The 12,710-nt window shown below is 45.1% G+C and overlaps 1 protein-coding gene across 2 annotated transcripts in view; it reads left to right on the forward strand.

The window, feature by feature from the left end:
- TTLL7 (tubulin tyrosine ligase like 7) overlaps positions 1–12,710 on the forward strand; it is a 245,472-nt gene that overhangs the window by 161,305 nt on the left and 71,457 nt on the right. For both annotated transcript variants that reach the window (XM_040360594.1, XM_040360595.1), the window contains exons 16-17: positions 1,289–1,563; positions 6,965–7,102. In XM_040360594.1, the coding sequence (XP_040216528.1) occupies positions 1,289–1,563; positions 6,965–7,102 (413 nt within the window). The remainder of the gene's footprint in view (positions 1–1,288; positions 1,564–6,964; positions 7,103–12,710) is intronic.

Raw genomic sequence — 12,710 nt, forward strand, 5'->3', positions numbered from 1 at the left:
GTGTGGGTATTCCGTCACTTCCTTGATGCCGCAATGTCTCCTGGGAGCTTTTGCCATTGTTCCCAGGAGACATTGCGGCTTTCTACATTCCGCGATAACTCGCGGCAGACCTCCGCAATGTCTCCTGGGAACAATGACAAAAGCTCCCAGGAGACATTGCGGCAACGAGGAAGTGACGGAATACCCGCACACTACCCAATGAATCCAAATACAGGAAGCAGGCAGTAACATAAAGGATTACTAAGGTACAGTGGATCAAAAAAAAAAAAAACATTCGGTTTAGTAATTATGCATATTAGCGTATCATTTTTTTTTTTTTTTGGTGGGGGAGTGGATCTTGGGTGGGAGTTCCCACACTTTTTTCCCCAGGACTTGACCCCTGGTTAAAAGGCCATACATTACAGAGTAAAGTGGAAGTGTTTGGTGTGTCCTCTATTGGATACGGCACCTCATCCCATATAGCAGTTACAAGATAGGGAAAATTTGAGGGGATTATAACGGTGCCAAGCAAATTACAAAACAATATAGAAACAATATTAAAACAAGACAATAGTTTATTAATTGCAATCAAGATAGACATTACAATCTTAGTCAGGTTGAAAAAAGACACAAGTCCATCCAGTTCAACCATAAAAAATAAAATAATAATAATAATAATAATAATAATAATATCATACAATCCCATATACCCAATTCTATACCCACAGTTGATCCAGAGGAAGGCGAAAAACCCCAGCAGAGCATGATCCAATTTGCTACAGCAGGGGAAAAAAAATCCTTCCTGATCCCCCGAGAGGGAATCAGATATTCCCCGGATCAACTTTACCTATAAATGTTACCTATAAACGTCAACATTAAAAACGTAGTGAAAAATTAGAGCATGTTCGAAATGTTTAATACCCATTTTTTACATTGTGAAAAATGCTCTGGAGCCCACACACAATAGTTTTTTAATGACATTAAAAAAAAATACGTCATTTTTTACAACCCGAAAAACGGTCGTGTGTACGCGGCATTAGGATTTTGATCTATTTTTAAAAACTTAAAAAAACACATTAAAAAAATATATATATTTTATTGTCGGAGGCAACCCGGTTTGGAGAATCATGTCTTTGGATTCAAAATGTTGAGTTGGGTAGATCTTGAAATCTCAAGGACTCTGACAAAAGCAAAACGAAATGCCAAAGTATCGTATTGTACAATATCATCCCAAACAGGAAGAAAGCTGTGATGATGAACATTACTCCAATGCAATAACAATGTTTTTTTTTATATATGTTTTGTGCAGGTAGAATACATTGCAAACCTCCCATCAAAACTCGACCCTTTATTTATTCTTCTCCGTCATCATCTAATCCTATTCGTCGCTCTGTCAGCTGTCCCCGTTCCATTACTGCACTCAATGCACAATCGCCACATGTAGAGCAAAGACCCCTTTCATCAAAAGTCTCCGCACAGGTTTCAAGACCCTCTTCTGGAAACCGGACCAACTCTCTTAATCGCAGTTCATCATCACATAGAGTTCCGCACACCGGTACTTGTGCCAGTATGTACCCAACACTGGTGAGTGACTAAAACAGAGGGCTGAGTTTACCATAAAGAGAACCTATATTGTGTTAATGTATTTACTACATGGCTAGAAAAGTAACGTATTTATCGGCATGTAACACACACAGGCGTATAACACGCACCTTCATTTTAAGAGGGAAGTTTCAGGAAAAAAAATACATTTTTAAATAAAGAACTTTGAAGCCAAATAAAGGTCAGTGCCCATCAATGCAGCCTGATCAATGCCCATCTGCAGCTTCACAATTGCCCATTAATGCAGCTTGATCAATGCCCATCAGCATCCTCACAATTGGCCATCAATGCAGTTTGATCAATGCCCATCTGCCGCCTCACAATTGCCCATCAATGCAGCTTAATCAATGCCCATCTGCAGCCTCACAATTGCCCATCAATTCAGCTTGATTAATGCCCATCTGCAGCCTCCCCATTGCCATGAATGCAGCTTGATCAATGCCCTTCTCAGGGAGGGGGGCGGGATGAGCGCCTTCAGATTACATACAGCGAGAATCTCCTGTTTACTCAGTGGCCTCTTTAATACAAAGTCCCGCCTCCTAGATCGGCTTCTATGATAGACAGAAAACTGGTTCGAAGCCGGCCCACAACGTTTTTTACAACCCGAAAAATAATCGTGTGTACGCGGCATAAGTATTCACAGTCTTTGCCATGACACTCAAAATTGCATCCTGTTTCAACTGATAATCCTTGAGATGTTTCTAAAATGTTATTGGCGTCCACCTGTGGTAAATTCAGTTGATTGGACATGATTTGGAAAGGCACACACCTGTCTATATAAGGTCCCAAAGTTAACAGTGCATGTCGGAGCACAAACCAAGCCATGAAGTCCAAGGAATTGTCTGTAGACCTCTGAGACAGGATTGCGTTGTGGCACAGATCTGGGGACGGGTACAGAAAATTTTGTGCAACATTGAAGGTCCCATCGAGCGCAGTGGCCTCCATCATCTGTAAATGGAAGACCTTTGAAACCACGAGGACTCTTCCTAGAGTGGGCCGCCTGGAACAGAGGAGAAGGGCCTTAGTTAGGGAGGTGGCCAAGAACCTGATGGTCACTCTGACAGAGGTCCAGCATTTCTCTGTGGAGATAAGAGAACCTTCCAGAAGAACAACCATCTCTGCAGCACTCCAACAATCAGGCCTGTATGGTAGAGTGGCCAGACAGAAGCCACTCCTCAGTAAAAGGCACATAACAGCCCGCCTGGACTTTGCCAAAAGGCACCTGAAGAACTCTCAGACCATGAGAAACAAAACTCTCTGGTCTGATGAAATAAAGATTGAACACTTTGGCCTGAATGGCCTGAAGGAAACCAGGCACTGCTAATCACCTGGCCAATATCATCCCTACAGTGAAGCATGGCGGTGGCAGCATCATGCTGTGGGGATGTTTTTCAGTAGCAGGAACTGGGAAACAAGTCAGGATCGAGAGAAAGATGAATGCAGCAATGTACAGAGACATCCTTGATGAAAACCTGCTTCAGAGTGCTCTTTACCTCAGATTAGGGCAAAGTGTCATCTTCCAACAGGACATTGACCCTAAGCACACAGCAAGATAACAAAATGGTGGTTTATGGGACAACTCTGTGAATGTCCTTGAGTGGCCCAGCCAGAGCCCAGACTTGGAACCGATTGAACATCTCTGGAGAGATCTGAAAATGAATGTGCACCGACGCTCCCCATCTGAAACTGCCCAAAAATGGGTGTGCCAAACTTGTAGCATCATACTCAAAAAGACTCAAGGCTGCAATTGGTGCCAAAGGTGCTTTAAGAAAGTATTGAGCAAGGCTGTGAATACTTATGTACATTCCATTTTCTATTTTTAATAAATATGGAAAGATTTAAAACGAACTTCTTTCACGTTGTCATTATGGGGTATTGCTTGTAGAATATTGAGGAAAATAATGAATTTAATCCATTTTGGAATAAGGTTGTAACATAACAAAATGTGCAAAAAGTGAAGCACTGTAAATACTTTCCAGGTGCACTGTATATTGGGAAAAGGGAATAGCCGCTCCAGGTGGGAACCCAGATGAATATCCTCCATTGCAGACAACTCAGGTGCAGGCAATGCACTTAGCAAAGCAGGAACAAAAATTGTCTCTGGACAGCCGCTATGACTAAGCACTAGTTTCAGTGCGAAATGCGTCAGCGGTCAGGTTTTTATTTTGCTTTGACTTGTAGTGCTGTCCTTCTTTTAATAAAGGCTACAATTTGTTCAGAGTGCGGCTGTCCAGAGACAATTTTTGTTCCTGCACTGTATATTGGGGTATGTTCCTACTGAGAAAGCTGCTTGGGTAAGCTGAAAAACATCTTCAATGATGCAGAGCGTGAATCAGAATGTGTCTACCTCAGTGCTGTATTATGGCCTAGGCGACAAGGCTCAGGCCTAGGGCAGAACTTTGTGGGGGGTGACAAAAAAAACGCCCCCCCCCGCACGAACCCCCTCTCCTTGCGCACAGAGGGCTGAATCCCGGTGCTCAGTGCCACAACATGTTTTGGTACTGAGCTCCGGTAATTGGTCAGACAAGGATGCGCTAGCGTGCGCACCCGGGACATCTGCCCCACGGCACCCATCTGTCCTCATCCCACGGTGTCCCTCTGTCCCCTTCCCACGGTATCCCTCTGTCCTCTTCCCACGGTGTCCCTCTGTCCTGCTCCCAGGAAGATGACAGGGTGGGTCTTAACAGGAAGGGGTGGGTGCAGGGCCGGACTGGGAGTAAAAACCAGCCCTGGAAAACATTTCATACCAGCCCCATAGCATTATTACACCAGCCCAACATCATAACGTCATTATTTTCATACATTTTAAAGAAACATTTAAAGAGCGTATTATATAAAGATAAGACCGATATGAAAGCACATAGGGCTAGGGAGATATATATATATATATATATATATATATATATATATATATATTACAGTGAAACCTCCGATTACAAGCATAATCCGTTCCAGGAGAATGCTCGTAATCCAAAGTACTCACATATCAAAGTGAGTTTCCCCATTGAAGTTAATGGAAACGAAAATAATTTGTTCCGCATTGACTTCAATTGCATGCAATACCGCATGTGGCCAGAGGTGGGGGGCACCGGAGAGCATCGGAGACACTCGGAAATGTCACTTGCCACTTGTCCCTTGTCACCAGATTCAGCATGTCATGACAGCAGGGGACTGGGTGACAGAGGACTGAGCGACAGCAGGGGACTGGGTGACAGAGGACTTGGTGACAGCAGGGGACTCGGTGACAGAGGAATTGGCGACATGAACATGACACTGGAGAGGCAGGCGCATAATTGAAAAGTGTGGCCACGGCCGCGATGGCGGCCGCCGCCGTGGCCCACAGGCAGCTGAGCTGATTAATTTTTGACTGACAGCAGGCGGCCTACCGGGAATTTTCCCGGTATCCCGGTAGGCCAGTCCGGCCCTGGGTGGGTCATATATAAATTAGGGGGTTCGCAAGTTTAGTCAGGCCTAACACTGCTGGTTGCTCGGTTCTCAGAGCTCTGTGAGGTGGTCAAAGGTTGCAGGCATTCCATAAAAAGATGGTCAGAGACTGAGGAAATGCTGTATTCTTCAGGTGATGGTCAGAGACTGAGGAAATGCTGTATTCTTCAGGTGATGGTCAGTTGATGCAAACATGCTATTGTAGTTGTTGAAGACTGGGGATATGTTTCAGGAGACAATCATATATTTGGAGACACAGTACAAGATCCTGCTACAATTTACAGCCATTACTGACCCTTTACAAATCAATGTTTCCACATTTGTGCACCCTACAGCGCCCTTAGAAATTACTTGTGCCACATTTAATATTTCTCTCAGCAAGATCTATTATAAAAGATAAAAATAAAAAAATAAATAAGAAGTGAGAATGGATGGACAGCACAGAAGGAGTGAGATAGTGTGAAGGAAATAAACCAAGCAATTTAACTACTTGAAGTCAGAATATTTTCCTTTACTGGCCTGAGAAAGAACATAGACTAAGGCCGGGTACTCACGACCAAACATGTATGGTGAAAGCGGTCCGTCGGACCGTTTTCACCATACATGTCTGCCAGAGGGCTTCTGTACGATGGTTGTACACACCATCGTACAGAAGTCCGCGCGTAAACAATACGCGGGGCGTGTCCGCGGTGTCGCCGCGTCGATGACGCGGTGTCGCCGCGACAATGACGCGGCGACGTGGGCGGCCCGCCTTTAAAATGCTTCCACGCATGCGTCGAAGTCATTCGACGCATGCGAGGGACGGCGGGCGCCTGGACATGTACGGTAGGTCTGTACTGACGACCGTACATGTCCGAGCGGGCAGAATTCCAGCGGACTGTTTTAAAACAAGTCCAGGAATATTTGTCTGCTGGGAAAAGGCCCGGCGGGCAAATGTTTGCTGGAATTCGGCCCGCTCGCGCCCACACACGACCAAACATGTCTGCTGAAACTGGCCTGCGGGCCAGTTTCAGCAGACATGTTTGCTCGTGAGTATGGGGCCAAAGGCCCGGATTCACGTAGGAGAGCGCGTCTTTGTGCGGGCGTAATGTATCCTATTTACGTTACGCCTCTGCAACTTCGACAGGCAAGTGCAGTATTCTCGAAACAAAGTTGCGGCGGCGTAGCGTAAATAGGAGGGCGTAAGCCCGCCTAATTCAAATGTGGAAGATGTGGGCGTGTATTATGTAAATGTATTGTGACCCCACGTAAATGACGCTTTCTCCGAACGGTGCATGCGCCGTCCGTGAAAGTATCCCAGTGCGCATGCTCCAAATTAACCCGCAAAAAGCCAATGCTTTCGACGTGAACCTAAATGACGCGCAGCCCTATTCGCGAACGACTTACGCAAACGACGTAAAACGTGAAAAATGTGACGCTGTTCCGACGTCCATACGTAACATTGGTACGCCTCATCTAGGCCTCATAGAGCAGGGGTAACTTTACGATGGAAAAAGCCTAACGTAAACGGCGTATCTGTACTGCGTCGGCCAGGCGTACGTTCGTGAATAGGCGTATCTAGCTGATTTACATATTTCTAGGCGTAAATCAGCGTACACGCCCCTAGCGGCCAGCGTAAATATGCAGTTAAGATACGACGGCGTAGGAGACTTACGCTGGTCGAATCTTAGAGAAATTTTGGCGTATCTGATTCTTTAAATCAGGCGCCAAGATACGACACCTCAGACTCAGAGATACGACGGCGTATCTGGAGGTACGCCGTCGTATCTCCTACGTGAATCCGGGCCATATCCTGCAGAAGCCCTGAGGGCTGCACAATGGACCGCCTTTGGGCCACAGGTTGGGTACCGGGGAATTAGATCTACTTTGAGAATGTTTAACTCTAGTCATTTACAGTCACCGTGTGTAATAATGGCTTGCTGCAAATTCTTTTCTTCAGAATGAGACCGGGTTGCATCACTTAACAAAAGACCAGGAGGAGGAATTAACTCGACAGACCCTACTTGTTCTCAGAGACATGAGAATCAGGTTCCCAGGGAAGATGGATGAGGATGAAACTTGCTCTATTATAGATGAAGTGAGTATTTTGTCTTTGCTGAATATTGTGACCCAGAGCTACAGTATATTATTTAAAGCTTGTGATGAAAAAATAAATGCCTGCCTTCTACATATTTGATGCAGAGTCAAGCAAAACTCACCTTTGTAGGGATGAATGGTAATATATGGAACTTGCAAAAAGGCACCACACTTGTAGGTAGGTGCAGTCTGTACTCCCCACTGTAGCTGGCGCTGATCCAAAGCGGCAATACAGAAGGGTAAGGAAGTTGTTAGGAATTTAGTTCCTTCATGACTTCCTGTGGTCACCAGGAGAACAGCTGTCTGGTTGGACGCTGGGGCCCCGTTTGATCTCTGCAGCCATCTTAGGTGAGAGCAGAGCTTATTTAAGCCCCTGGACTTGGCACGCGTTATGCGTGATGTTAGTGTAGTGGCCAGGGTTCCCCTTTTGTCAGGAACAGAGCCTAGAGGATTTCTCAGAAGAAATAAGGACATTTAAAAGCAAAATGGAAGGATGAGGTAAGTGAAGGACGACTGCACTAAGGTAAAGGAAGCTATTTATGGAAAAAAAAATGTTTGTACCTTTACAACCCCTTTAAAAAAAATGAAATAAAGATGGTGGAAAGTGCTCCAAGGGGATGGGGAAAGGAATTCGGAAAGAGGGGGCAGGAAGGTGAAATTGGGCTTTAAAAGTAAAAAAAAAAGCAGGTTCAATGCTTTCTTTACTATCTGCTTCCTTTACAGCTTTTCATCTTTTGTATTTTTAATATGTAAAGGGAAAACGTGAACTTGAAAAAATGAAAGAGAGCTAATTTGGGTTTAATAGACACAGTCAGGAGTTTCGGCCCTGTGTGTAGTGATTATAAAATGATTATGGGAATACACATTACACCCCGCTATCGCCGTAGCATGCCGTGTGTTCAGAGGGGTTGCATACGACATATACAGAAGTATCGTTCTGTTGTCTGGGGGAATTGTGCCTCCTGTAAAATGCTGAATTGTGTGATTCACCCGGGCTTCTTTTTTTTCATTCTTTTCCACTTAAACATTCTGCGACCTCTATAATTAAGTTCAGATTAACCAAATGAATGCTCTCCCCAAACAAAACCATTTTAATTACACTTTTGTTACTAATGTCTGTATTCCTTCCGAGTGGCTCTTTTGTTTTTGAGAACGTTCACAAGGAACATGGGACCTTGTACAATTAAAATACAGCTGAATCTTTTCTCTTGGATATAACCCTGTGCATATACTATATTGCCCACATTGTTAAGGGCCTGACGTTTCACAAAAAAGTAAAGGAGAAAAGATTTATGTTCTATTTTTTACAACCTCTGGATGTTCTTCAAGAAAAGCTCTCAGCAGGCAATGAGATGCTTCTACTGCTGTGATCAAATAACTTACCATACGGATATGAGGAAACTATTTTCATAGTTTACAACGCCAGTGGAAATGGACCTCGGAGACCATTTACATTCTAGGTAACGTTTACTCAATATGAATATTTCCCAGGCAGCCGTTACTGCTTGAGAAATCATTGGCTGCGTACTCCGTAAGCCGCCGTGAGCGAAAACGCTTTAGCGGCTGCGGGGACCAGTAATGCGTTGCTCGCTGCCTGGGGCGCTTAACGTTTTAACACCTCAGGAGTTTGCCTTTTGGAAAAAGTGGCTCGTAAAATTGCAACTGCAATCAGTCAAGAACTGGACTTGTCCAAAAGCTTGGCGAACGTCTATTTTACTGCCCGTCCAAGAGTAAGAGTCGTTGGCGCGCAGAACTTACCAAGCCGCATTTGTGTGTATGACCGAAGTTTGCTAAGCCCCATGAAACCATTTTGTTTATTTATTGGCATCGTTGCCAGTTCAGTACAACTTTGTGGGCCAAATACACAGTGTTCTTAGGCTGTTTTACTTTTGGCAGTTTATTAAAGTGGACCTCTCAAGTAACTTTACAAGTCTGCATGCAAAAAAAAATCACAATATACAAATTAAAAAATTGTTTCAACACATATAACCAAAACTGGATCATAAAATGATAAAACAGCGCTAAAAATGGATAAAGTCCAAAATCACATGTGTAAATAAAAAATGGATAAATGATGGAGAGTCCCAAAGTAGTTGCGTGGATCAAAGTTCATACAGTGGTAAGTGCTTCTAGGGGTGAAATAGTAGTGCACCCTACACCAACTCCCAATCTTCACCACACTTCTGTTACTTCCTGATTACGCCGTAGTAGCCACGCCCTGACGCGTTTCGTCACTTCCGACCTCAACTGTGGGCGTGGCTACTCAGCGTGATTACAGTCTATTTAACATCCCTCCTCCACGGCCCTTGGATCAGACGCCACTGCCCGCCCGCTCCTATTGGTGCATTAGGGAGCGGAAATCAGGCTGGACGTCAGCCGTGTCAAGTCTCCGGGATAATTCATAATAGTTCAAAATTTCCAAAAACTGCACATATGATTCAAACAGCAATTACATGTCCCAATCATGCATGTTTACATAATTACTTCATACTAACTGATGACATTGTGTAAAAAAGAACCTTCTTTTACAAGGAGCTGTTTAGCTGTAAGAACATTGTATTCAGTACTGCCGAAGTTAAACGGCAGACAGTGTCAATTGTGCTAATTTAAAAGGGACGACTGCATGTACAGTAAACCTTAAAATAGACACATAATTGTAAAACGTATAAGGACATATACCTAAGTAAATATATATAAATATATGAGTAAATGAATAAATAAATAAATGTGGAAGAGGAAAAAGAAGGGGAAACAGACGGAACTCAAAAAACAACTGAGTAGACATCTGGAAAATCAACTGATTGATGTCCAAAAAGGACTGATGCAGTAAATGAGTCGGTCACGTAGATTGGAGTAGATTCATATCAGCAGATGCCTGCTGGGCATATGATTAAAAGGTAGGAAAAACAATCACAATATACAGCAGCAGTATAATTTTCCAAGAAAGATGTAAGTTTTATCATTAGAAAGACATCTCTAAACCCTAGTTAAGTGACCTTGCCTGGCTGAGATGCCATCACTCTTCTGCAGGCAGGAGGAAGCATTTCCTTAGTCTCCTATTTTCCCTATCACCAGATATAATCTGGTTCCATGGAATCCCACGCACCTCTTCTCCTGGCCCACAGCTTGGCATACTGCAACCATTTTAGGATATAAAATTAACACAGTCCAATATTTAAGAATCTCCATAATCCAGCAAGGGCTTCTTGATATATGTAACGGTCACCACCGTTTACGACCTTCCATCAACTACGACAGCTCATCTGACACACAGACAAACCAGCAGGCATCCCATTTCCCAGAATAACGAGACTTGCTCCGTGTTCTCTGGTTTCAAATGTAAAAAAACTTTAATGGTTCACTCTCAGCTTTTATACAAGGCACAGGAACAATCAAACTCTCCACCCACACCCTGGGGGGCTTCAATACACCTTCAGATGGCTAATTGCTAAACATTCTAGACATCTCGGCGCCGGGCTATAATTATCATGACCTAATCACTGCACGTTCCTTCATTAACAGAACTCAAACAAAACACCATCACACAATGATCTCTTCTCAATCCACATCCCTAGACAGACGTTCTGTCTCCGCATACAGCTTGACAGAAAGGTATTCACACCTCTGAGCATCAATAGGCTTTAAACAGTGTTATCACACAATTAAAGGCTTTTCAAGAGCCAGCCTTATTTAACATGTTAACAGTCTACACAGAGAGATGAGTCATAGAATATTCTTTGCAGGCATTAAGGAATATAATGTAGATCACTGTCCACGCCAAAACAATCCAACATGTGTCCCCCATCTCCTGGCTCAATCTGTGCCCAAAAGTCACTCATGTTACATGGCTCCCTCCTTGTGGAACACTCCAGCAGACCCGGCTTGATCCTTTTCGGGTTAACTTGGGGATGTCTGGAACTAGGAGGCCGGGATGACGTCTGTTTCCCGGGATAAATCATCAGCATTGCTATTTTGCTTACCGGGTCGGTAGCTGATGGTGAAGTTATAAGGTTGTAGGGCTAAGCTCCACCGCAGCAACCTGCCATTGTCTCCTGAGACCCGGTTAAGCCACACCAATGGGTTGTGGTCGGTGACTAATGAAAATTCCTGTCCATACAGGTAAGGGTTCAACTTCTTAAGGGCCCAATCCAAGGCCAAATACTCCTTCTCCACTGCCACATAGCTCACTTCCCGGGGGAGTAGTTTTCTGCTCAAGTATGCGACAGGGTGTTCTCCTCCATCTTCTCCGATTTGGCTCAGCACCGCCCCCAGTCCAAACATGGACGCATCTGTGTGAGCAAGGAAATGTCTGTTAGGTTCTGGAGCAGCCAGGACAGGGGCATTTACCAGTGCTTGCTTGAGGGCTAGAAACGCGGCTTCACAAGCTGGAGACCACAGGACCTGCCTAGGTAAATTCTTTTTCGTCAGGTCAGTCAGGGGTTTGGCGATGGCACTATAGTCGGGGACAAAACGCCGGTAGTACCCTGCAGTCCCCAAGAAGGCCAGTACCTGGGTCTTAGTGCGGGGTGTGGGCCAGTTAGCTACTGCCTCTACCTTGGCTGGCTCTGGTCTCTGGTTCCCACACCCTACTCGGTGTCCCAGGTACTGCACCTCTGCCATACCAAGATGGCACTTGTCTGGTTTCAGGGTCAGGCCGGCGGTCTGAATCTTGTCAAAAACCACCCCTACGTGAACCAGGTGCTCCTCCCAAGACTCACTGTAGATCGCAATGTCATCCAGGTATGCACAAGCAAAATCCTGGAAGCCGTCGAGGAGCCTATCCACCATACGTTGGAAGGTCGCCGGGGCGTTTTTCATCCCGAATAGTATGACCTTAGACTGGTACAGGCCGAATGGGGTAACAAATGCTGACTTGGGGATAGCGTCTTCGGCCAGGGGAATCTGCCAATAACCTTTACACAGGTCGATTGTATATAAATAACGTCCCCTGGCTATACGATCTAGCAGTTCGTCTACCCGGGGCATCGGGTAGGCGTCAGTGGTGGTCTTCTCATTGAGGTGCCTGTAGTCCACGCAGAACCGGGTAGTCCCGTCTTTCTTAGGCACTAGGACTACAGGCGAGGCCCAAGGACTGTCAGAGGGCTCAATGACTCCTAATTGAATAATCTCCTGTATCTCCTTCCGCATTCCTTCTTGGACTGATTCAGGGATACGGTAGGGGGCTTGTCGAAGGGGTGCTTGTCCCAGGGTCTCGACCTTATGCACCGCCAGAGTCGTATAGCCCGGTTTTTGGGAGAAAGTTGCTTGTTTCTCCCACAGAAGCCGCTTAGCCTGCTCCTTCTTTGTGGGACTTAACCGGTCCCCTAGCTGTACAAGGCTAATGAGATCAGTCTGGGGGTCTCTCTCTAGTAAATACGGGAGGGGTACATTTTCTGAGTCGTCCGCAGCAGGGGCACATACGACATCCTCCTGCCGTTCCTGATACTCCTTCAGCATGTTCACATGAAAGGTACGCTGGATTCTTTCATCGGCACAGCTGGCAATAACATAGGTAGTATCACATACCTGGGCTACTACTTTATATGGGCCTTGCCAGGATGCCTGCATCTTGTCTGTCTTCACCGGATTGAGCACTAAGACCTTCTGCC

Source organism: Rana temporaria, chromosome 7 (genome assembly GCF_905171775.1).
Source record: "Rana temporaria chromosome 7, aRanTem1.1, whole genome shotgun sequence".
NCBI lineage: Eukaryota > Metazoa > Chordata > Amphibia > Anura > Ranidae > Rana > Rana temporaria.